The following is a 23,655-nucleotide window of genomic DNA, read 5'->3' as shown; positions in this document are numbered from 1 at the left end:
TAGACTATACTATGTACTATACTATACAAGGGAAACATAACCACTCCTCCTCCTTCCTCCGCTCCCTCACTCTCACTGCCTTCCTGTCTTCTCCTCACTCACACATATCCAAATAATCTTTATCCCTCTCTCCTCTCCTTCCCGTCTGCTTTTCCCTCTTTTGCTCCCTCACTTCTCCTTACTCACTCCTCTAGTGTGCCCTGGCTCTCTCTCTACCCCCTCCCTCCTGTCTCACTCACTCCATCTCTCTCTCTCACTCTCTCTCTGTCTTAACCCCCTCCCTCTCTAAATCTCTCTTTTTTTCTCTCTCCATCCTCTCTGTCTCTGTCTTTCTCTCTGTTCATTCTGATTCTCTCAGTCACACATGCATGCAGCATCTTCCCTCCCCACTTACTTTCTCTCTCAACTCTCATCCTCCTCTCTCCCTCCTCCTCTCTCCCTCTGTCACACACACATATCATCTCTTATCTTCCCGTCTGTGTCGTCTGTGTCTCAACATCTGTCTCTCTCACACAGACACTTACAGCCACTTCTCCCCCTCATCTCCCTCTCTCTTCTTCTCTCTCTCACTCAGACACGCAGAAACGCTCGCGCAACCCCAGCTTCAACACATACCTCACACTTATGCCGACTGGCACCCAAGGACAGAGCACCCTCTCTCTCTCTCTCTCTCTCTCTCTCTCTCTCTCTCTCTCTCTCTCTCTCCCTCTCCCTCCCTCCCTCTCTATCTCTCTCCCTCTCTCCCTCTTTCTCTCCCTTTCTCTGTCTCAGTCCTGCTGTCTGGGTCTGTGAGAGTGTGTGTGTTTCTGGGCTTCCCCGACGCCGAGCCGAGCTGAGCTCACACACTCCTGAGCATTTAAGGACGAGGAAGAGGAGGGCCATGGAGCACAGCCACATCTTCACCCTCCTTTCCCCCCCCAACAGCAGTGCCTGGAGCCCGGGGCAGCAGCCGGCCGACACTCCCCAGGGTTGCCCCCTCGGACCACTGCCCGTCATCTACTACAGCGCCCTGCTCTGCCTCGGCCTGCCCGGTAAGAGGGACAGGGGGGAGAGGATGGATTAGAGAGAGTGTGTGTGTGTGACTGTGTGTGCATTGTTTGTGTGTGTGTGTTGTGCCTGTCTTACTACGTATATGTATTTTGTGTGAATATGTATTTGTTTGTGTTTGTATGACAGTGTGTGTGTGTGTGTTTGCTATACTCTAAGTGAGTTTGTTTGAAGTCTGTGTTTTGTACTCAACTGCTCTAGTCATTAATTTATATCTCACATTGACCTTGTCTTATCTGTGTGCTCGAGTGTGTGTGCATGTGTCTGTGCCAGTGTGTGTGTGTGCCCATGCCGCACACACACAAACACAGAACTACTTGCGTGTGTGCGCCCGCACGTCGGTCTGTTGGATCAACAGAGATAAAAAGCCAGACAAATGAAAAAAGGGATGAAATGTTATTTTCTGTTACTCAGCTCAAATTTCACCTCTTTTAAATTATCCGGCTTCTGTTCACCCAGTGAATTATAATGAAGCAGAAAGAGAGACCTGAAGGATTTATCCAGGTGATGACTGGTCCTGAAATGTGACTATTTCCTACGGAGACGTGACCTCTAGGACATAATGTGGGACTGTCTTTCCTACGTAGCCGTCAACTCTAGGACATCGTTTGGGACTGTCTTTCCTACACAGATGCCACCTCTAGGACATCATTTGGGATTGTCTTTCCTACACAGACACGGCTCTCTGACCTCTAGGACATACTGTGTGTTAACCGGCTCTCTGACCTCTGAAAGATATTGATGCATTCCAGTCATGTCTGATCCAAAGACGTATGGGTCAGTTCAGACCTGGGCTGATAGCTTGACTGTAATATGTGTTTGGAGTAGAACACATTGTGCCTAAAGAACTACGTCTGTGTTATAGCTGTGGGTAGACACACTTAAATGAACACACTGTACCATTAGTCTATACTGAGACTGCCGTGGCTTTCAGGTGCATAGCCTACAAGCACTCGTGTTGTTGGGTTACTTACAGTACTTCATCGTTTCTGTAAAGACTTATTGGTGAGTTCATTCACAAGACAGATTTTATGTGTCTGCTTCCCTACTGTGTGGTCTATGGATGAACACTTACCCAGTCTGGGCAACAGGGTCTCATTAGAATGTGTCAAAATAGTGACATTTAACCACTGTAATTACAGTGCATTCGGGAAGTATTCAGACCCCTTGACTTTTTCCACATTTTGTTATGTTACAGCCTAATTCTAAAATTGATTTTTTTTAAATCCTCATCAATTTATTCACAATACCTCGTATTGACAAAGAAAAAGCATGTTTTAAGAAATTGTTGCAAACGTATTTAAATAAGTATTCAGACCCTTCACTCAGTACTTTGTTAAAGCACCTTTGGCAGCGATTACAGCCTCAAGACTTTTTGGGTATGAAGCTGTAAGCTTGGCACACCTGTATTTGGGGAGGATCTCTGCAGATCCTCTCAAGCTCTGTCAGGTTGGATGAGGAGCGTCACTGCACAGCTATTTTCAGGTCTCTCCAGAGATGTTCGATCTGGTTCAAGTCCGGGTTCTGGCTGGGCCACTCAAGGACATTCAGAGACTTGTTCCAAAGCCATTCCTGCGTTGTCTTGGCTGTGTCCTTAGGGTCGTTGTCCTGTTGGAATGTGAACCTTCGCCCCAGTCAGAGGTCCTGAGAGTTCTGGAGCAGGTTTTCATCTGTACTTTGCTCTGCTGAAAAACATCCCCACAGCATGATGCTGTCACCACCATGCTTCACCGTACGGATGGTGCCAGGTTTCCTCCAGATGTGACACTTGACATTCATGCTAAAGAGTTCAATCTTGGTTTCATCAGACCAGAGAATCTTGTTTCTCATGGTCTGAGAGTCTATAGGTGACTTTGGGCAATCTTCAAGCGAGCTGTCATGTGTCTTTTATTGAGGAGTGTCTTCCGTCTGGCCACTCTACCATAAAGGCCTGATTGGTGGAGTGCTGCAGAGATGGTTGTCCATCTGGAAGGTTCTGCCATCGATCAGAGTGACCATCGGGTTCTTGGTCACCTCCCTGACCAAGGCCCTTCTCCCCCGATTGCTCAGTTTGGCCGGGTGGTCTAATGGCTTGGTTTTTGCTATGACTACTGTGGGACCTTATATAGACAGGTTTGTGCCTTTCCAAATCATGTCCAATCGATTGAATTTACCACAGGTGGGCTACCATCAAGTTTTAGAAACATCTCAAGAATGATCAGTGGAAACAGGATGCACCTGAGTTCAATTTTGAGTCTCATAGACAAGGGTCTGAATACTTATGTAAATAAGGTATTTCTGTTTTTATTTTTAATGCATTTGCAACAATTTCTAAAAACCTGTTTTTCGCTTCATCATTATGGGGTATTGTGTGTAGATCGAAGAGGGAAACAATGTGAGAATAAGGCCGTAACGAAACAAAATGTGGAAAAAGTCAAGGGGTCTGAATACTTTCAGAATGCACTGTATATGTCAAATATTACCTCTGGTCTTGTTCTATGTGTTGTGGTGGCTAGAGAGTGAGAGGGAGAGAGAGGCTAGGGGTCAGGACAAATGCTGATGTCCAATCTATGATTAAAGTCTATGTTCTGCCCTTGAGGCTGTAGCAGATATATTCACTCTGCTTCAGCTGCAGACCAGAACTTCATCTCAATTTGTTTCAAGAGGGAAAAAAGATTGCAACCCTCAATTCTAAAGCTATTACCCTACGTTCTTCAATACGTTATACTCTGGTTTTATTTTCAACATGGCATGTTTTAAATGCCTTCACTAAAAGAGGTTATTGCACTCCATGCTAGTTTTAAGTAGAGTGTGGAGTGAATTGACTGGCCCTTATTCTGAGCAGTAATACTGTGATCTGTGTTTGATAAGAGTTTCATAAGGGATGTCCCACTTTCTATTACAATGGATCAGGAGTAAGAGATGTCAAGATGTACACTGTTCTCAATAAGGGAATCTGCAATTCAAGGTAATAGAAGTGCTTTGTATGCCAAACTATCATAAAACTGTTTCCTGCACGTCGCCTGCTGTCTTGAAGAAAGAAAGCCCCTTTAACCTCCTCAGGCTCCATTTTTCTGTTGGAAGGTAAATCTATACTATAGTAGCTGACCACAATCAATTATGTTTGCAGCCCTGAATGCTGAATCCTTGGAAGATGGAAGGAGTTTGAATCTTCTGATTTTGAAATGGTTGATTTTTACTTGTTCTACTACAGTAGTTTTGCTGACATATCATTCCACCTGACCTGGACTGATAGCTTGACTGTAATGTTCATTTGGAGTAATAATATTGCTGCCTAGATACCTATTTGTCTGTGTTGTAGCTTGGAGTTAGTCGCACTCCCACTGGGCACAGACGTCAATTCAACGTCTATTCCACATTGGTTCAATGTCATTTTGTTGAACTGACATGGAAACAATATTGATTCAACCAGTGTTTGCCCAATGGGATGTAATTAACACACTGTGCCATTAGTCTGTTCTGAGACTGCTGTGGGCTTTGGGTACGTATGTAAATCATCTTGTCTTTAGGTTACTTACAGTGACCTCGATGTAGAATGACATAAAGAGAGAGGGATGGATAGATTTGAAGATGGAGGTAGAGAGAGTGCATGATGAGAGGATGTGAGAAAGAGAATGTTATTTCTAGGACAAAGATAAGAGGTGTTGAGAAAAAGATGTGCAACAGACTTGAGGGTGAAAAGTGAAACTGAGAATGAGAGAGATAACGAGGAAGAAGTTTAAATAGAGAGGAAGATCAGGAGAGAAAGAGAGGTGAGAATGGAGAGAGAGCTGTATCAGGAGAGAGAGGTGAAGAGCCAGAAAAGGAGAGTGAGAGAAAGAGAAAGAGAGAGATGAAGAAGGAGAGAGAGGTGAAGAGCCAGAAAAGGAGAGTGAGAGAAAGAGAAAGAGAGAGATGAAGAAGGAGAGAGAGGTGAAGTTGGAGGGAAAGAGGGAGAAAGGGGTAAAGAGGGAGAGGGAGAACGACAGAGCGAGAGAACGATGGAGCGATAGAACGACAGAGCAAGAGAGGTGAACATGGAGAGAAAAAAGAGAGAAGTGAAAAAAAAAATGGATAGAGAAATTAGAAGAGAAAGAGAGAGGTGAAGAGAGAGAACGACAACGAGAGGGAGAGAGATTAATAACAGCAGAGTCAGTGAAGTGGCACCCTGAGACCTGAGTGAGGAAGCCAGACGACAGAGCTATGACGAATTGCCACCTATTTAATTAATCGCTCACCCGTTCTTAACGGGCGCTCTCTAGCTCTGCCTCACGAGGCTGCTGCTCTATGGGAACTAAACCAGCGTGTTCAGGCAGCAGCAAACATCACAGTACCCTACAGTACCACAACACTGGGCCGGGGATGTGTTATAGTCTGTGTCTATGCTTATGTGTGACTAACAGGAATTAAACTGTTCTGTTGCTGTATTAAAGTTATGGTTTGTAGCCTAGGCAAAGCAATGAAACACAATTATAAGTTTAGGTATTGTTACAGCATAGTTAGGTGTCATAAAAATGATTGAGGACTTTTATGTGGTGGTTGTGGAAATTAAATAATGTCTTCTTATACCATAGATAGTTTGACCGTCTCTACTGCATGTTATTGAGAGGACATACTTTTTGGGGGATTCTTGTTTATGGTTGGTGTTACCTAGCCTGGCTAGACCACACAAAAGTACAATGTTCAGTCCTGGTGTAGCCAGGCTAGGTCATACCATGAGGAATATCTGAAACAGTGTTCAGTCATGGTGTATCCAGGCTAGGTCATACTATGAGGAATATCTGAAACAGTGTTGAGTCATGGTGTAGCCAGGCTAGGTCATACCATGAGGGATATCTGAAACAGTATGGAGTCATGGTGTATCCAGGCTAGGTCATACCATGAGGAATATCTGAAACAGTGTTGAGTCATGGTGTAGCCAGGCTAGGTCATACCATGAGGGATATCTGAAACAGTGTTGAGTCATGGTGTAGCCAGGCTAGGTCATACCATGAGGAATATCTGAAACAGTGTTGAGTCATGGTGTAGCCAGGCTAGGTCATACCATGAGGAATATCTGAAACAGTGTTCAGTCATGGTGTAGCCAGGCTAGGTCATACCATGAGGGATATCTGAAACAGTATGGAGTCATGGTGTAGCCAGGCTAGGTCATACCATGAGGAATATCTGAAACAGTGTTGAGTCATGGTGTAGCCAGGCTAGGTCATACCATGAGGAATATCTGAAACAGTGTTCAGTCATGGTGTAGCCAGGCTAGGTCATACCATGAGGAATATCTGAAACAGTGTTGAGTCATGGTGTAGCCAGGCTAGGTCATACCATGAGGGACATCTGAAACAGTATGGAGTCATGGTGTAGCCAGGCTAGGTCATACCATGAGGAATATCTGAAACAGTGTTCAGTCATGGTGTAGCCAGGCTAGGTCATACCATGAGGGATATCTGAAACAGTGTTGAGTCATGGTGTAGCCAGGCTAGGTCATACCATGAGGAATATCTGAAACAGTGTTGAGTCATGGTGTAGCCAGGCTAGGTCATACCATGAGGGATATCTGAAACAGTGTTCAGTCATGGTGTAGCCAGGCTAGGTCATACCATGAGGAATATCTGAAACAGTGCTATACTAGGTCCTACAGCTATACTCTCTTAGAAGAAAGGGTTCCAATAGGGTTCTTCAGCTGTCCCCATAGGAGAACCCTTTTTGGCTCCAGGTACAACTCTTTTTGGCTCCAGGTAGAACATGTTTGGTGACATGTAGAACCCTCTGTAGAAAGGGTTCTACATGCAACCCAAAAGGGTTCTACCTGGAACTGAAAGGGTTCTTCAAAGGGTTATCCTGTGGGGACAGCTGAAGAACCCTTTAAGAGTTTACGAGTGCACCATTGCAGCTGTTCTACTGCTGTTGATCCCTGATGTCAATAACTCTCTGTACCTTTTAATTCACAACCAATTAACCAACGTCTCACCAGGGAGCAGCTCCTGTGCTTACTGTAAACAGAGTCCTGATGCATGAGTGTAGTCACTAGTTAGGTTCCCCACAGTCTTGTATACTGTATGTATACTGTATGTAGTCAGGGAGTTTGGTGTGTGTATACTGTATGTGGTCAGGGAGTTTAGTGTATGTATACTGTATGTAGTCAGGGAGTTTAGTGTATGTATACTGTATGTTGTCAGGGAGTTTAGTGTATGTATACTGTATGTGGTCAGGGAGTTTAGTGTATGTATACTGTATGTAGTCAGGGAGTTTAGTGTATGTATACTGTATGTTGTCAGGGAGTTTAGTGTATGTATACTGTATGTTGTCAGGGAGTTTAGTGTATGTATACTGTATGTAGTCAGGGAGTTTAGTGTATGTATACTGTATGTGATCAGGGAGTTTAGTGTATGTATACTGTATGTGGTCAGGGAGTTTAGTGTATGTATACTGTATGTAGTCAGGGAGTTTAGTGTATGTATACTGTATGTAGTCAGGGAGTTTGGTGTATGTATACTGTATGTGGTCAGGGAGTTTAGTGTATGTATACTGTATGTAGTCAGGGAGTTTAGTGTATGTATACTGTATGTAGTCAGGGAGTTTGGTGTATGTATACTGTATGTAGTCAGGGAGTTTGGTGTATGTATACTGTATGTAGTCAGGGAGTTTGGTGTATGTATACTGTATGTAGTCAGGGAGTTTTGTGTATGTATACTGTATGTAGTCAGGGAGTTTGGTGTATGTATACTGTATGTTGTCAGGGAGTTTTGTGTATGTATACTGTATGTAGTCAGGGAGTTTGGTGTATGTATACTGTATGTTGTCAGGGAGTTTTGTGTATGTATACTGTATGTAGTCAGGGAGTTTGGTGTATGTATACTGTATGTTGTCAGGGAGTTTTGTGTATGTATACTGTATGTAGTCAGGGAGTTTAGTGTATGTATACTGTATGTAGTCAGGGAGTTTGGTGTGTGTATACTGTACGTAGTCAGGGAGTTTAGTGTATGTATACTGTATGTAGTCAGGGAGTTTAGTGTATGTATACTGTTTGTGGTCAGGGAGTTTAGTGTATGTATACTGTATGTATACTGTATGTATACTGTATGTAGTCAGGGAGTTTAGTGTATGTATACTGTATGTAGTCAGGGAGTTTGGTGTATGTATACTGTATGTGGTCAGGGAGTTTGGTGTGTGTATACTGTATGTATACTGTATGTATACTGTATGTATACTGTATGTATACTGTATGTAGTCAGGGAGTTTGGTGTGTGTATACTGTACGTAGTCAGGGAGTTTAGTGTATGTATACTGTATGTGGTCAGGGAGTTTGGTGTGTGTATACTGCATGTAGTCAGGGAGTTTAGTGTATGCATACTGTATGTATACTGTATGTATACTGTATGTAGTCAGGGAGTTTGGTGTATGTATACTGTATGTGGTCAGGGAGTTTGGTGTATGTATACTGTATGTTGTCAGGGAGTTTGGTGTATGTATACTGTATGTTGTCAGGGAGTTTGGTGTGTGAATACTGTACGTAGTCAGGGAGTTTTGTGTATGTATACTGTATGTAGTCAGGGAGTTTGGTGTATGTATACTGTATGTAGTCAGGGAGTTTAGTGTATGTATACTGTATGTTGTCAGGGAGTTTGGTGTATGTATACTGTACGTAGTCAGGGAGTTTAGTGTATGTATACTGTATGTTGTCAGGGAGTTTGGTGTATGTATACTGTATGTTGTCAGGGAGTTTGGTGTGTGTATACTGTACGTAGTCAGGGAGTTTTGTGTATGTATACTGTATGTTGTCAGGGAGTTTGGTGTATGTATACTGTATGTAGTCAGGGAGTTTTGTGTATGTATACTGTATGTTGTCAGGGAGTTTGGTGTATGTATACTGTATGTTGTCAGGGAGTTTGGTGTGTGTATACTGTATGTAGTCAGGGAGTTTGGTGTGTGTATACTGTATGTAGTCAGGGAGTTTGGTGTATGTATACTGTATGTAGTCAGGGAGTTTTGTGTATGTATACTGTATGTAGTCAGGGAGTTTGGTGTATGTATACTGTATGTTGTCAGGGAGTTTTGTGTATGTATACTGTATGTAGTCAGGGAGTTTTGTGTATGTATACTGTATGTTGTCAGGGAGTTTGGTGTGTGTATACTGTATGTAGTCAGGGAGTTTGGTGTATGTATACTGTATGTAGTCAGGGAGTTTTGTGTATGTATACTGTATGTAGTCAGGGAGTTTTGTGTATGTATACTGTATGTTGTCAGGGAGTTTGGTGTGTGTATACTGTATGTAGTCAGGGAGTTTGGTGTATGTATACTGTATGTAGTCAGGGAGTTTTGTGTATGTATACTGTATGTAGTCAGGGAGTTTGGTGTATGTATACTGTATGTTGTCAGGGAGTTTTGTGTATGTATACTGTATGTAGTCAGGGAGTTTGGTGTATGTATACTGTATGTTGTCAGGGAGTTTGGTGTGTGTATACTGTATGTAGTCAGGGAGTTTGGTGTATGTATACTGTATGTAGTCAGGGAGTTTGGTGTGTGTATACTGTATGTAGTCAGGGAGTTTGGTGTATGTATACTGTATGTTGTCAGGGAGTTTGGTGTATGTATACTGTATGTTGTCAGGGAGTTTGGTGTGTGTATACTGTACGTAGTCAGGGAGTTTTGTGTATGTATACTGTATGTTGTCAGGGAGTTTGGTGTATGTATACTGTATGTAGTCAGGGAGTTTTGTGTATGTATACTGTATGTTGTCAGGGAGTTTGGTGTATGTATACTGTATGTTGTCAGGGAGTTTGGTGTGTGTATACTGTATGTAGTCAGGGAGTTTGGTGTGTGTATACTGTATGTAGTCAGGGAGTTTGGTGTATGTATACTGTATGTAGTCAGGGAGTTTTGTGTATGTATACTGTATGTAGTCAGGGAGTTTGGTGTATGTATACTGTATGTTGTCAGGGAGTTTTGTGTATGTATACTGTATGTAGTCAGGGAGTTTTGTGTATGTATACTGTATGTTGTCAGGGAGTTTGGTGTGTGTATACTGTATGTAGTCAGGGAGTTTGGTGTATGTATACTGTATGTAGTCAGGGAGTTTTGTGTATGTATACTGTATGTAGTCAGGGAGTTTTGTGTATGTATACTGTATGTTGTCATTGAGTTTGGTGTGTGTATACTGTATGTAGTCAGGGAGTTTGGTGTATGTATACTGTATGTAGTCAGGGAGTTTTGTGTATGTATACTGTATGTAGTCAGGGAGTTTGGTGTATGTATACTGTATGTAGTCAGGGAGTTTGGTGTATGTATACTGTATGTTGTCAGGGAGTTTGGTGTGTGTATACTGTATGTAGTCAGGGAGTTTGGTGTATGTATACTGTATGTAGTCAGGGAGTTTGGTGTGTGTATACTGTATGTAGTCAGGGAGTTTGGTGTATGTATACTGTATGTTGTCAGGGAGTTTGGTGTATGTATACTGTATGTTGTCAGGGAGTTTGGTGTGTGTATACTGTACGTAGTCAGGGAGTTTAGTGTATGTATACTGTATGTAGTCAGGGAGTTTGGTGTATGTATACTGTATGTAGTCAGGGAGTTTTGTGTATGTATACTGTATGTTGTCAGGGAGTGTGGTGAACGTATTTATCTCTAATAAAGATATTTTATATTTGGGTCATTGATCTGCTTGCCTCAGTGGGGAGGTGTGCGTTGTTTGTGTGTGCTTGTGTGCGTGGGTGTGCGTTTTTATTTATGTGTGTGTCTGTGTGTGCATGACTGCGTGTGTGTCAGGGAGAGAGGAGGATAGGATGGAGGGAGAGAGGAGGATAGGATGGAGGGAGAGAGGAGGATAGGATGGAGGGAGAGAGGAGGATAGGATGGAGGGAGAGAGGAGGATAGGATGGAGGGAGAGAGGAGGATAGGATGGAGGGAGAGAGAAGGATAGGATGGAGGGAGAGAGGAGGATAGGATGGAGGGAAAGAGGAGGATAGGATGGAGGGAGAGAGGAGGATAGGATGGAGGGAGAGAGGAGGATAGGATGGAGGGAGAGAGGAGGATAGGATGTAGGGAGAGAAGAGGATAGGATGGAGGGAGAGAGGAGGATAGGATGGAGGGAGAGAGGAGGATAGGATGGAGGAGAGAGAAGGATAGGATGGGGGAGAGAGGAGGATAGGATGGAGGGAGTGAGGAGGATAGGATGGAGGGAGGGAGGAGGATAGGATGGATGGAGGGAGGGAGAGAGGAGAATAGGATGGAGGGATAGAGTATGATAGAATTTAGAAAGAGAGGAGGATAGGATGGAGGGAGAGAGGAGGATAGGATGGAGGGAGAGCAGAGGATAGGGTGGAGGGAGAAGAATAGGATGGAGGGAGAGATAGAAGATAGGATGGAGGGAGGGAGGAGGATAGAATGGATGGAGGGAGGGAGGAGGATAGGATGGATGGAGGGAGGGAGAGAGGAGAATAGGATGGAGGGATAGAGTATGATAGAATTTAGAAAGAGAGGAGGATATGATCGAGGGAGGGAGAGAGGAGGATAGGATGGAGGGAGAGCAGAGGATAGGATGGAGGGAGAGAGGAGGATAGGATGGAGGGAGGGAGAGCAGAGGATAGGATGGAGGGAGAGAGGAGGATAGGATGGATGGAGGGAGGGAGAGAGGAGAATAGGATGGAGGGATAGAGTATGATAGAATTTAGAAAGAGAGGAGGATAGGATGGAGGGAGAGAGAGAGGAGGATAGGATGGAGGGAGAGCAGAGGATAGGGTGGAGGGAGAAGAATAGGATGGAGGGAGAGATAGAAGATAGGATGGAGGGAGAGATAGAAGATAGGATGGAGGGAGAGATAGAAGATAGGATGGAGGGAGAGATAGAAGATAGGATGGAGGGAAGCGACTTCATTGTGGATGAAGAACAAGGGGAAGGAAAAGTGACAGAAAGGATATCAGACGGAAGGGAGAAGATTCTCTTGTGTACTGCTGAAAAAAAGAGAATGGAGGGAAGGAGGAGGAAAGGAGGATGTAGGGACCGGAGTTGACAGAGGGAAGGGACAGTGGCTTTGGGGAGAGTCTCAGGAAGGGAGGCAAAGCGGAGGATGCTCTCCTCCTTCTAAAGTGAGGCATTGTCTGGGAAATGATGGAGGAAGAGAAGGAGGAAATTCCCAGTGTTATATCCACCAGGCAGCGGCCTGTCGGGGAGGAGATGAGCCAGAGATGACAGGGGAGGGAGGGAGGAGGGAGGAGGGAGAGAGGGTAGAAATAGATAGATAGGTGTTTTTAAAGCTGTTGACACAGTGACAGTTCTGACTGGTGTTGAAAGTGTATCCGTTACCCACATAAAAACCAACTAGGCAGTGTTAAGCTGTAAGAAACACTGAGGAAGGTGTACAGTATCCTCAATACCACACAGCACTATTTAAAGGAGGACTTAGATCTCATGTCAATGTTTATGGGTTAGAACTAATCATTATTGCCAGCAGCATACCACCCTTGCTTCTGAAGCTAACCCGGGTTGGTCTTGGTTGGTCCCTGGATGGGAGACCAGATGCTGCTGTACGTGGTGTTGGAGGGCCAGTAGGAGGCACTCTTTCCTCTGATCTAAAAAATATTCAAATTCCCCAGGGCAGTGATTGGGGATACTGCTCTGTGTAGGGTGCCGTCTTTCGGATTGGGACGTTAAACGGGTGTCCTGACTCTCTGAGGTCATTAAAGATCCCATGGCACTTATCGTAAGAGTAGGGTGTTCACACCGGTGTCCTGGCTAAATTCCCAATCTGGCCCTCAAACCATCATGGCCACCTAATCATCCCCAGCTTACAATTAGTGCATTCATCCCCCTCCTCTCCCCTGTAACTATTCCCCATGTCGTTGCTGTAAATGAGAATGTGTTCTCAGTCAACTTACCTGGTAAAATAACATTTAAATAAATGTAAAAATGAGGTAGTCATGGAAAAGCTCTCAGGAACGGACATTCATCTGCCGGCCATCCCCCTCCTCTCATCCTACTCCTCCACTTGTTATCCTCTCTTTACATTGTTCCTCTCCCCCCTCTTCTTGTTGTTTACTTCCTGGTCTCGCCCTCATCCTCCCCTACAAAACTCTGTCTCCCTCTCTGGTTCTTTCATCTCCTATCCATCTTCTTGGTCTCTCTCTCTCTGTCTCTCTGTCTCTCTGTCTCTCTCTCTCTCTCTCTCTCTCTCCTCTCTCTCTCTCTCTCTCTCTCTCTCTCTCTCTCTCTCTCTCTCTCTCTCTCTCTCTCTCTCTCTCTCTCTCTCTCTCTCTCTCTCTCTCTCTCTCTCTCTCTCTCTCTCTCTCTCTCTCTCTCTCTCTCTCTCTCTCATCTCCAGGTTGCTATAGAGCTTCTTAGACAGTGGGAGCAGAGCAGGAGTTGAACAACAAGGTTTGGTTCAATAGACAGTGTGCTCTGAGGAATCAACAGGTCTCATCAGGCAGTGGCACAACACTGCAGTGGCATCAATACAAACCTGGCCCTGCATCTCTTTCTCTATCCACTCTCTCCTCTTCTCTCTTATTTGCTTTCTCTCTGTTTCTCTCTGTCTATCTACAATTATTCTTAGCTTTTTTTCTCGCTCTCTCTGCCTCTATTATCACCCCCCCCTCTCTCTTTCTAACTATCCTATCTCCCTCTCTCTAACTATCCTAGCCCTCTCTCTCTCTTTCTAGTTTGCCCTCTCTGTCTCTACCTCTATTGTCACTCTCTCTTTTTCATTCAGTATCTCTAACTGTCTTCACCCTCTCTCTCCTACTCTAAAATATTAATATTCTCCACCTCCATATCTCTCTTTTGGAATGTATTCATCTATGAAAGCACACAGCAGTGTATGGTTAAGTGTTAGTTCACAGAAAACAAGATAAATAAAGAAATAAACTCAAAATCTGTCTTTGTAGAGAGGGTACAAATAATATTCTTAGAAAAGGGGTTGTACCTGGAACCAGGTACAGGGACAGCCAAAGTGTATAGCCAAGATTGGATCGTAGCTGTACAACTTAAATAGAGTGAATTGATTGGTGGATTGGTTGTTCGGTCTAATCAGACTCTTTGATAAGACAAAAGGACAAATGTTTGTCATAAGGTTCAAAGTGCGGTGACCTTGAAACTACCTTTTGTTCAATCATCCCTCTCTGTCCTCCCACTCCCCTACATCACTATCTCTCTTGTCCTCCCACTCCCCCTCATCACTTACTCCCCTACCTCCTCCATCACTCTCTCCTTTCCTCCCTTATTCCCTTACCTCCTCCATCACTACTTCTCGTTCCTCCCACTCCCCTACCTCCTCCATCACTACCTCTCCTTTCCTCCCACTCCCCTACCTCCTCCATAACTACCTCTCTCATTTCCTCCCACTCCCTTACCTCCTCCATCACTACCTCTCCTTTCCTCCCACTCCCCTACCTCCTCCATCACTAACTCTCCTTTCCTCCCACTCCCTTACCTCCACCATCACTACCTCTCCTTTCCTCCCACTCCCTTACCTCCTCCATCACTACCTATACTTTCCTCCCACTCCCCTACCTCCTCCATCACTACCTCTCCTTTCCTCCCACTCCCTTACCTCCTCCATCACTACCTCTCTTGTCCTCCCACTCCCCTACCTCCTTCATCACTACCTCTCTTGTCCTCCCACTCCCCTCCTCCATCACTACCTCTCGTTTCCTCCCACTCCCCTACCTCTTCCATCAGTACCCTCTCCTTCCTCCCACTCCCCTACCTCCTCCATCACTACCTCTTCTTGTCCTCCCACTACCCCCTCCCTCCTCCATCACTACCTCTCCTTTCCTCCCTTATCCCTTACCTCCTCCATCACTACCTCTCCTTTCCTCCCACTCCCCTACCTCCTCCATCACTCCCTCCTTCCTCCCACTCCCCTACCTCCTCCATCACCTCTCCTTTCCTCCCACTCCCTTACCTCCTCCATCACTACCTCTCTTGTCCTCCCACTCCCTTACCTCCTTCATCACTCCGTCTCTTGTCCTCCCACTCCCCTACCTCCTCCATCACTACCTCTCCTTTCCTCGCACTCCCTTACCTCCTCCATCACTACCTCTCTTGTCCTCCCACTCCCTTACCTCCTCCATCACTACCTCTCTTGTCCTCCCCGCTCCCTCCTCCATCACTACCTCTCCTTTCCTCCCACTCCCCTACCTCCTCCATCACTACCTCTCCCTTCCTCCCCACTCCCTTACCTCCTCCATCACTACCTCTCCTTTCCTTCCCACTCCCTTACCTCCTCATCACTACCTCTCCTTTCCTCCCACTCCCTTACCTCATCCATCACTACCTCTCTTGTCCTCCCACTCCCCTACCTCCTCCATCACTACCTCTCCTTCCTCCCTCCCTACCTCCTCCATCACTCCTCTCTTGTCCTCCCTTATCCCCTACCTCCTCCATCACTACCTCTCCTTTCCTCCCACTCCCTTACCTCCTCCATCACTACCTCTCTTGTCCTCCCTTATCCCCTACCTCCTCCATCACTACCTCTCTTGTCCTCCCACCCCTTACCTCCTCCATCACTACCTTCTCTTGTCCTCCCAGCTCCGTTACCTCCTTCATCACTACCTCCCTTGTCCTCCCACTCCCCTACCTCCTCCATCACTACCTCTCCTTTCCTCCCACTCCCCTACCTCCTCCCATCACTACCTCTCCTTTCCTCCATTATCCCCTACCTCTTCCTCCATCTCAACCTCTCATTAACTCCCACTCCCCTCCCTCCTCCATCACTACCTCTCCTTTCCTCCCCACTCCCTTACCTCCTCCATCACTACCTCTCTTGTCCTCCCACTCCCCTACCTCCTCCATCACTACTCCTTCCTCCCACTCCCCTACCTCCTTCATCACTACCTCTCTTGTCCTCCACTCCCTTACCTCCTTCATCACTACCTCTCTTGTCCTCCCACTCCCCTACCTCCTCCATCACTACCTCTCCTTTCCTCCCACTCCCCTACCTCCTCCATCACTACCTCTCCTTTCCTCCCTTATCCCCTACCTCCTCCATCAGTACCTCTTCTCCTCCCACTCCCCTACCTCCTCCATCACTACCTCTCCTTTCCTCCCACTCCCCTACCTCCTCCATCACTACCTCTCTTCCCTCCCACTCCCTCTACCTCCTTCATCACTACCTCTCTTGTCCTCCCACTCCCCTACCTCCTCCATCACTACCTCTCCTTCCTCCCACTCCCCTACCTCCTCCATCACTACCTCTCCTTTCCTCCCACTCCCTTACCTCCTCCATCACTACCTCTCTTGTCCTCCCACTCCCCTACCTCCTCCATCACTACGTCTCTTGTCCTCCCACTCCCCTACCTCCTCCATCACTACCTCTCCTTTCCTCGCACTCTCTTACCTCCTCCATCACTACCTCTCTTGTCCTCCCACTCCCTTACCTCCTCCATCACTACCTCTCTTGTCCTCCCACTCCCTTACCTCCTCCATCACTACCTCTCCTTCCTCCCCACTCCCCTACCTCCTCCATCACTACCTCTCCTTTCCTCCCACTCCCTTACCTCCTCCATCACTACCTCTCCTTTCCTCCCCACTCCCTTACCTCCTCCATCACTACCTCTTCCCTTCCTCCCACTCCCCTACCTCCTCCATCACTACCTCTCTTGTCCTCCCACTCCCTTACCTCCTCCATCACTACCTCTCTTGTCCTCCCACTCCCCTACCTCCTCCCATCACTACCTCTCCTTTCCTCCCACTCCCTTACCTCCTCCATCACTACCTCTCTTGTCCTCCCACTCCCCTACCTCCTTCATCACTACGTCTCTTGTCCTCCCACTCCCCTACCTCCTCCATCACTACCTCTCCTTTCCTCGCACTCCCTACCTCCTCCATCACTACCTCTCTTGTCCTCCCACTCCCTTACCTCCTCCATCACTACCTCTCTTGTCCTCCCACTCCCTTACCTCCTCCATCACTACCTCTCCTTTCCTCCCACTCCCCTACCTCCTCCATCACTACCTCTCCTTCCTCCCACTCCCCTACCTCCTACCACTACCTCTCCTTCCTCCCACTCCCCTACCTCCTCCATCACTACCTCTCCTTTCCTCCCTATGCCTCCTCCTTCATCACAACCTCTCATTAACTCCAGCTCCCCTACCTCCTCCATCACTACCTCTCTTGTCCTCCCACTCCCCTACCTCCTCCATCACTACCTCTCCCTTCCTCCCACTCCCTTACCTCCTCCATCACTCCTCTTGTCCTCCACTCCCCTACCTCCTTCATCACTACCTCTCTTGTCCTCCCACTCCCCTACCTCCTCCATCACTACCTCTCGTTTCCTCCCACTCCCCTACCTCTTCCATCAGTACCTCTCCTTTCCTCCCACTCCCCTACCTCCTCCATCACTCCCTCTTGTCCTCCCACTCCCCTACCTCCTCCATCACTACCTCTCCTTTCCTCCCTTATCCCTACCTCCTCCATCACTACCTCTCCTTTCCTCCCACTCCCCTACCTCCTCCATCACTACCTCTCCTTCCTCCCACTCCCCTACCTCCTCCATCACTACCTCTCCTTTCCTCCCACTCCCTTACCCTCCTTCCCATCACTCCTCTTGTCCTCCCACTCCCTTACCTCCTTCATCACTACGTCTATTGTCCTCCCACTCCCCTACCTCCTCCATCACTACCTCTCCTTTCCTCGCACTCCCTTACCTCCTCCATCACTACCCTCTCTTGTCCTCCCACTCCCTTACCTCCTCCATCACTACCTCTCTTGTCCTCCCGCTCCACCTCCTCCATCACTACCTCTCCTTCCTCCCACTCCCCTACCTCCTCCATCACTACCTCTCCTTTCCTCCCACTCCCTTACCTCCTCCATCACTACCTCTTCCTTTCCTCCCACTCCCTTACCTCCTCCATCACTACCTCTCCTTCCTCCCACTCCCTTACCTCATCCATCACTACCTCTCTTGTCCTCCCACTCCCCTACCTCCTCCATCACTACCTCTCCTTTCCTCCCCACTCCCTTACCTCCTCCATCACTACCTCTCTTGTCCTCCCCTATCCCCTACCTCCTCCATCACTACCTCTCCTTTCCTCCCACTCCCTTACCTCCTCCATCACTACCTCTCTTGTCCTCCCTTATCCCCTACCTCCTCCATCACTACCTCTCTTGTCCTCCCACTCCCTTACCTCCTCCATCACTCCCTCTTGTCCTCCCACTCCGTTACCTCCTTCATCACTACCACCCTTGTCCTCCCACTCCCTACCTCCTCCCATCACTACCTCTCCTTTCCTCCCACTCCCCTACCTCCTCCATCACCTCTCCTTCCTCCCTTATCCCCTACCTCCTCCATCACAACCTCTCATTAACTCCCACTCCCCTACCTCCTCCATCACTACCTCTCCTTTCCTCCCACTCCCTTACCTCCTCCATCACTACCTCTCTTGTCCTCCCACTCTCCCCTACCTCCTCCATCACTACCTCTACTTCCTCCCCACTCCCTACCTCCTTCATCACTACCTCTCTTGTCCTCCCACTCCCTTACCTCCTTCATCACTACCTCTCTTGTCCTCCCACTCCCCTACCTCCTCCATCACTACCTCTCCTTTCCTCCCCACTCCCCTACCTCCTCCATCACTACCTCTACTTTCCTCCCTTATCCCCTACCTCTGCCCATCAGTACCTCTCTTGTCCTCCCACTCCCCTACCTCCTCCATCACTACCTCTCCTTTCCTCCCACTCCCCTGACTCCTCCATCACTACCTCTCTTTCCCTCCCACTCCCTTACCTCCTTCATCACTACCTCTCTTGTCCTCCCACTCCCCTACCTCCTCCATCACTACCTCTCCTTTCCTCCCACTCCCCTACCTCCTCCATCACTACCTCTCCCTTTCCTCCCACTCCCTTACCTCCTCCATCACTACCTCTCTTGTCCTCCCACTCCCCTACCTCCTTCATCACTACGTCTCTTGTCCTCCACTCCCCTACCTCCTCCATCACTACCTCTCCTTTCCTCGCACTCCCTTACCTCCTCCATCACTACCTCTCTTGTCCTCCCACTCCTTTACCTCCTCCATCACTACCTCTCTTGTCCTCCCACTCCCTTACCTCCTCCATCACTACCTCTCCTTTCCTCCCACTCCCCTACCTCCTCCATCACTACCTCTCCTTCCTCCCACTCCCTTACCTCCTCCATCACTACCTCTCCTTTCCTCCACTCCCTTACCTCCTCCATCACTACCTCTCCTTTCCTCCCACTCCCCTACCTCCTCCATCACTACCTCTCTTGTCCTTCCACTCCCTTACCTCCTCATGGCTACCTTCTCTTGTCCTCCCACTCCCCTACCTCCTCCATCACTACCTCTCCTTTCCTCCCACTCCCTTACCTCCTCCATCACTACCTCTCTTGTCCTCCCACTCCCCTACCTCCTTCATCACTACGTCTCTTGTCCTCCACTCCCCTACCTCCTCCATCACTACCTCTCCTTTCCTCGCACTCCCTTACCTCCTTCATCACTACCTCTCTTGTCCTCCCACTCCCTTACCTCCTCCATCACTGCCTCTTGTCCTCCCACTCCCTTACCTCCTCCATCACTACCTCTCCTTTCCTCCCACTCCCCTACCTCCTCCCATCACTACCTCTCCTTTCCTCCCCACTCCCCTACCTCCTCCATCACTACCTCTCCTTTCCTCCCACTCCCCTACCTCCTCCATCACTACCTCTCCTTTCCTCCCTTATCCCCTACCTCCTCCATCACAACCTCTCATTAACTCCCACTCCCCTACCTCCTCCATCACTCCTCTTGTCCTCCCACTCCCCTACCTCCTCCATCACTACCTCTCCTTCCTCCCACTCCCTACCTCCTCCATCACTACCTCTCCTTTCCTCCCTTATCCCCTACCTCCTCCATCAGTACCTCTCATTAACTCCCACTCCCCTACCTCCTCCATCACTACGTCTCTTTTCCTCCCACTCCCTTCTCCATCACTACCTCTCCTTTCCTCCCACTCCCCTACCTCCTTCATCACTACCTCTCTTGTCCTCCCACTCCCCTCCTCTCCTCCATCACTCCTCTCCTTTCCTCCCACTCCCCTACCTCCTCCATCACCACCTCTCCTTCCTCCCACTCCCTTACCTCATCCATCACTACTGCTCTTGTCCTCCCACTCCCTTACCTCCTCCATCACTACCTCTCCTCCCACTCCGTTACCTCCTTACAGTCACTACCTCCCTTGTCCTCCCACTCCCCTACCTCCTCCATCACTGCCTCTCCTTCCTCCCACTCCCTACCTCCTCCACACTACCTCTCCTTTCCTCCCTTATCCCCTACCTCCTACATCACAACCTCTCATTAACTCCCACTCCCCTACCTCCTCCATCACTACCTCTCCCTTCCTCCCCTTACCCTCCTCCCCATCACTCTCTCTTGTCCTCCCACTCCCCTACCTCCTCCATCACTACCTCTCCTTTCCTCCCACTCCCCTACCTCCTTCATCACTCCTCTTGTCCTCCCACTCCCTTACCTCCTTCATCACTACCTCTTGTCCTCCCACTCCCCTACCTCCTCCATCACTACCTCTCCTTTCCTCCCACTCCCCTACCTCCTCCATCACTACCTCTCCCTTCCTCCCTTATCCCCTACCTCCTCCATAGGGTCCCTTCATTAACTCCCACTCCCCTACCTCCTCCATCACTCGTCTCTTTTCCTCCCACTCCCTTACCTCCTCCATCACTACCTCTCCTTTCCTCCCACTCCCCTACCTCCTCCATCACTACCTCTCTTCCCCTCCCACTCCCTTACCTCCTTCATCACTACCTCTCTTGTCCTCCCACTCCCCTACCTCCTCCATCACTACCTCTCCTTTCCTCCCTTATCCCCTACCTCCTCCATCACAACCTCTCATTAACTCCCACTCCCCTACCTCCTCCCATCACTCCCTCTTGTCCTCCCACTCCCCTACCTCCTCCATCACTACCTCTCCTTTCCTCCCACTCCCTACCTCCTCCATCACTACCTCTCCTTTCCTCCCTTATCCCCTCCTCCTCCCCCATGGGTCCCTTACATAACTCCCCACTCCCCTCCTCCTCCATCACTACGTCTTCTTTTCCTCCCACTCCCTTACCTCCTCCATCACTACCTCTCCTTTTCCTCCCACTCCCCTACCTCCTTCATCACTACCTCTCTTGTCCTCCCACTCCCCTACCTCCTCCATCACTACCTCTCCTTTCCTCCCACTCCCCTACCTCCTCCCATCACCACCTCTCCTTTCCTCCCACTCCTTACTCATCCATCACTACCTCTCTTGTCCTCCCACTCCCTTACCTCCTCCATCACTACCTCTCTTGTCCTCCCACTCCATTCCCCTCCTTCATCACTACCTCCCTTGTCCTCCCACTCCCCTACCTCCTCCATCACTACCTCTCCTTTCCTCCCACTCCCCTACCTCCTCCATCACTACCTCTCCTTTCCTCCTTTATCCCCTACCTCCTACATCACAACCTCTCATTAGACTTCCCACTCCCCTACCTCCTCCATCACTACCTCTCTTCCTTCCTCCCACTCCCTTACCTCTCCATCACTACCTCTCTTGTCCTCCCACTCCCCTACCTCCTCCATCACTACCTCTCCTTTCCTCCCACTCCCTTACCTCCTTCCCATCACTACCTCTCCTTTCCTCCCACTCCCTTACCTCCTCCATCACTACCTCTCCTTTCCTCCCACTCCCCTACCTCCTCCATCACTACCTCTCTTGTCCTCCCACTCCCTTACCTCCTCCATCACTACCTCTCTTGTCCTCCCGCTCCCCCCTACCTCCTCCATCACTACCTCTCTTTCCTCCCACTCCCTTACCTCCTCCATCACTACCTCTCTTGTCCTCCCACTCCCCTACCTCCTTCATCACTGGGCTTTCTCCTCCCGCTCCCTACCTCCTCCATCACTACCTCTCCTTTCCTCGCACTCCCTTACCTCCTCCATCACTACCTCTCTTGTCCCTCCACTCCCTTACCTCCTCCATCACTACCTCTCTTCTCCTCCCCGCTCCCTTCCTCCTCCATCACTACCTCTCCTTCCTTCCCCACTCCCCTACCTCCTCCATCACTACCTCTCCTTTCCTCCCACTCCCCTACCTCCTCCATCACTACCTCTCCTTTCCTCCCACTCCCCTACCTCCTCCATCACTACCCTCTCCTTTCCTCCCTTATCCCCTACCTCCTCCATCACAACCTCTCATTAACTCCCACCTACCTCCTCCCCATCACTACCTCTCTTGTCCTCCCACTCCCCTACCTCCTCCATCACTACCTCTCCTTCCTCCCACTCCCCTCCTCCTCCCATCACTACCTCTCCTTTCCTCCCTTATCCCCTACCTCCTCCATTGAGTACCTCTCATAACTCCCACTCCCCTCCTCCTCCATCACTACGTCTCTTTTCCTCCACTCCCTTACCTCCTCCATCCCTACCTCCCTTTCCTCCCACCTCCCCTACCTCCTCATCACCTCTCTTGTCCTCCCACTCCCCTACCTCCTCCATCACTACCTCTCCTTTCCTCCCACTCCCCTACCTCCTCCATCACCACCTCTCCTTTCCTCCCACTCCCTTACTCATCCCATTACTACCTCTCTTGTCCTCCCACTCCCTTACCTACCTCCCATTCACTACCTCTCTTGTCCTCCCACTCCGTTACCTCCTTCATCACTACCTCCCTGTCCTCCCACTCCCCTACCTCCTCCATCACTACCTCTCCTTTCCTCCCACTCCCCTACCTCCTCCATCACTACCTCTCCTTTCCTCCCTTATCCCCTACCTCCTACATCACAACCTCTCATTAACTCCCACTCCCCTACCTCCTCCCATCACTACCTCTCCTTTCCTCCCACTCCCTTACCTCCTCCATCACTACCTCTCTTGTCCTCCCACTCCCCTCCATCACTACCTCTCCTTTCCTCCCACTCCCCTACCTCCTTCATCACTACCTCTCTTGTCCTCCCCACTCCCTTACCTTCATCACTACCTCTCTTGTCCTCCCACTCCCCTACCTCCTCCATCACTACCTCTCCTTCCTCCCACTCCCCTACCTCCTCCATCACTACCTCTCCTTTCCTCCCTTACTCCCTACCTCCTCCCATCAGACCTCTCATTAACTCCCACTCCCCTACCTCCTCATCACTACGTCTCTTCCTCCCACTCCCTTACCTCCTCCATCACTACCTCTCCTTTCCTCCCGCTCCTACCTCCTCCATCACTACCTCTCTTCCCTCCCACTCCCTTACCTCCTTCCATCACTACCTCTCTTGTCCTCCCACTCCCCTACCTCCTCATCACTACCTCTCCTTTCCTCCCACTCCCCTCCTCCTCCATCACTACCTCTCTTTCCCTCCCACTCCCTTACCTCCTTAGTACCACTACCTCTCTTGTCCTCCCACTCCCTTACCTCCTCCATCACTACCTCTCTCCTTCCCTCCCACTCCCTTACCTCCTTCATCACTACCTCTCTTGTCCTCCCACTCCCTTACCTCCTCCATCACTGGTCTTCTCCTGCGCTCCCCTACCTCCATCACTACCTCTCTTCCTCCCACTCCCCTCCTCCTCCTCACTACCTCTCCTTTCCTCCCTTATCCCCTACCTCCTCCATCACTACGTCTCTTTTCCTCCCACTCCCCTTACCTCCTCCATCACAACCTCTCATTAACTCCCACTCCCT

At 48.8% G+C, this 23,655-nt stretch overlaps 1 protein-coding gene across 1 annotated transcript in view; it reads left to right on the top strand.

The window, feature by feature from the left end:
* Positions 1-257: 257 nt before the first annotated feature.
* Positions 258-23,655, top strand: part of LOC149979455 (putative G protein-coupled receptor 139) — a 34,958-nt gene continuing 11,560 nt past the window's right edge. The window contains exon 1 of the mRNA XM_090194185.1: positions 258-1,031. Coding sequence (XP_090050311.1) covers positions 365-1,031 — 667 coding nt within the window. The 5' untranslated portion in view covers positions 258-364. The remainder of the gene's footprint in view (positions 1,032-23,655) is intronic.

Source organism: Oncorhynchus mykiss, chromosome 12 (assembly GCF_057628025.1).
Source record: "Oncorhynchus mykiss isolate SJ-2025 chromosome 12, ASM5762802v1, whole genome shotgun sequence".
NCBI lineage: Eukaryota > Metazoa > Chordata > Actinopteri > Salmoniformes > Salmonidae > Oncorhynchus > Oncorhynchus mykiss.
This window is presented reverse-complemented; position numbering and strand designations above follow the sequence as displayed.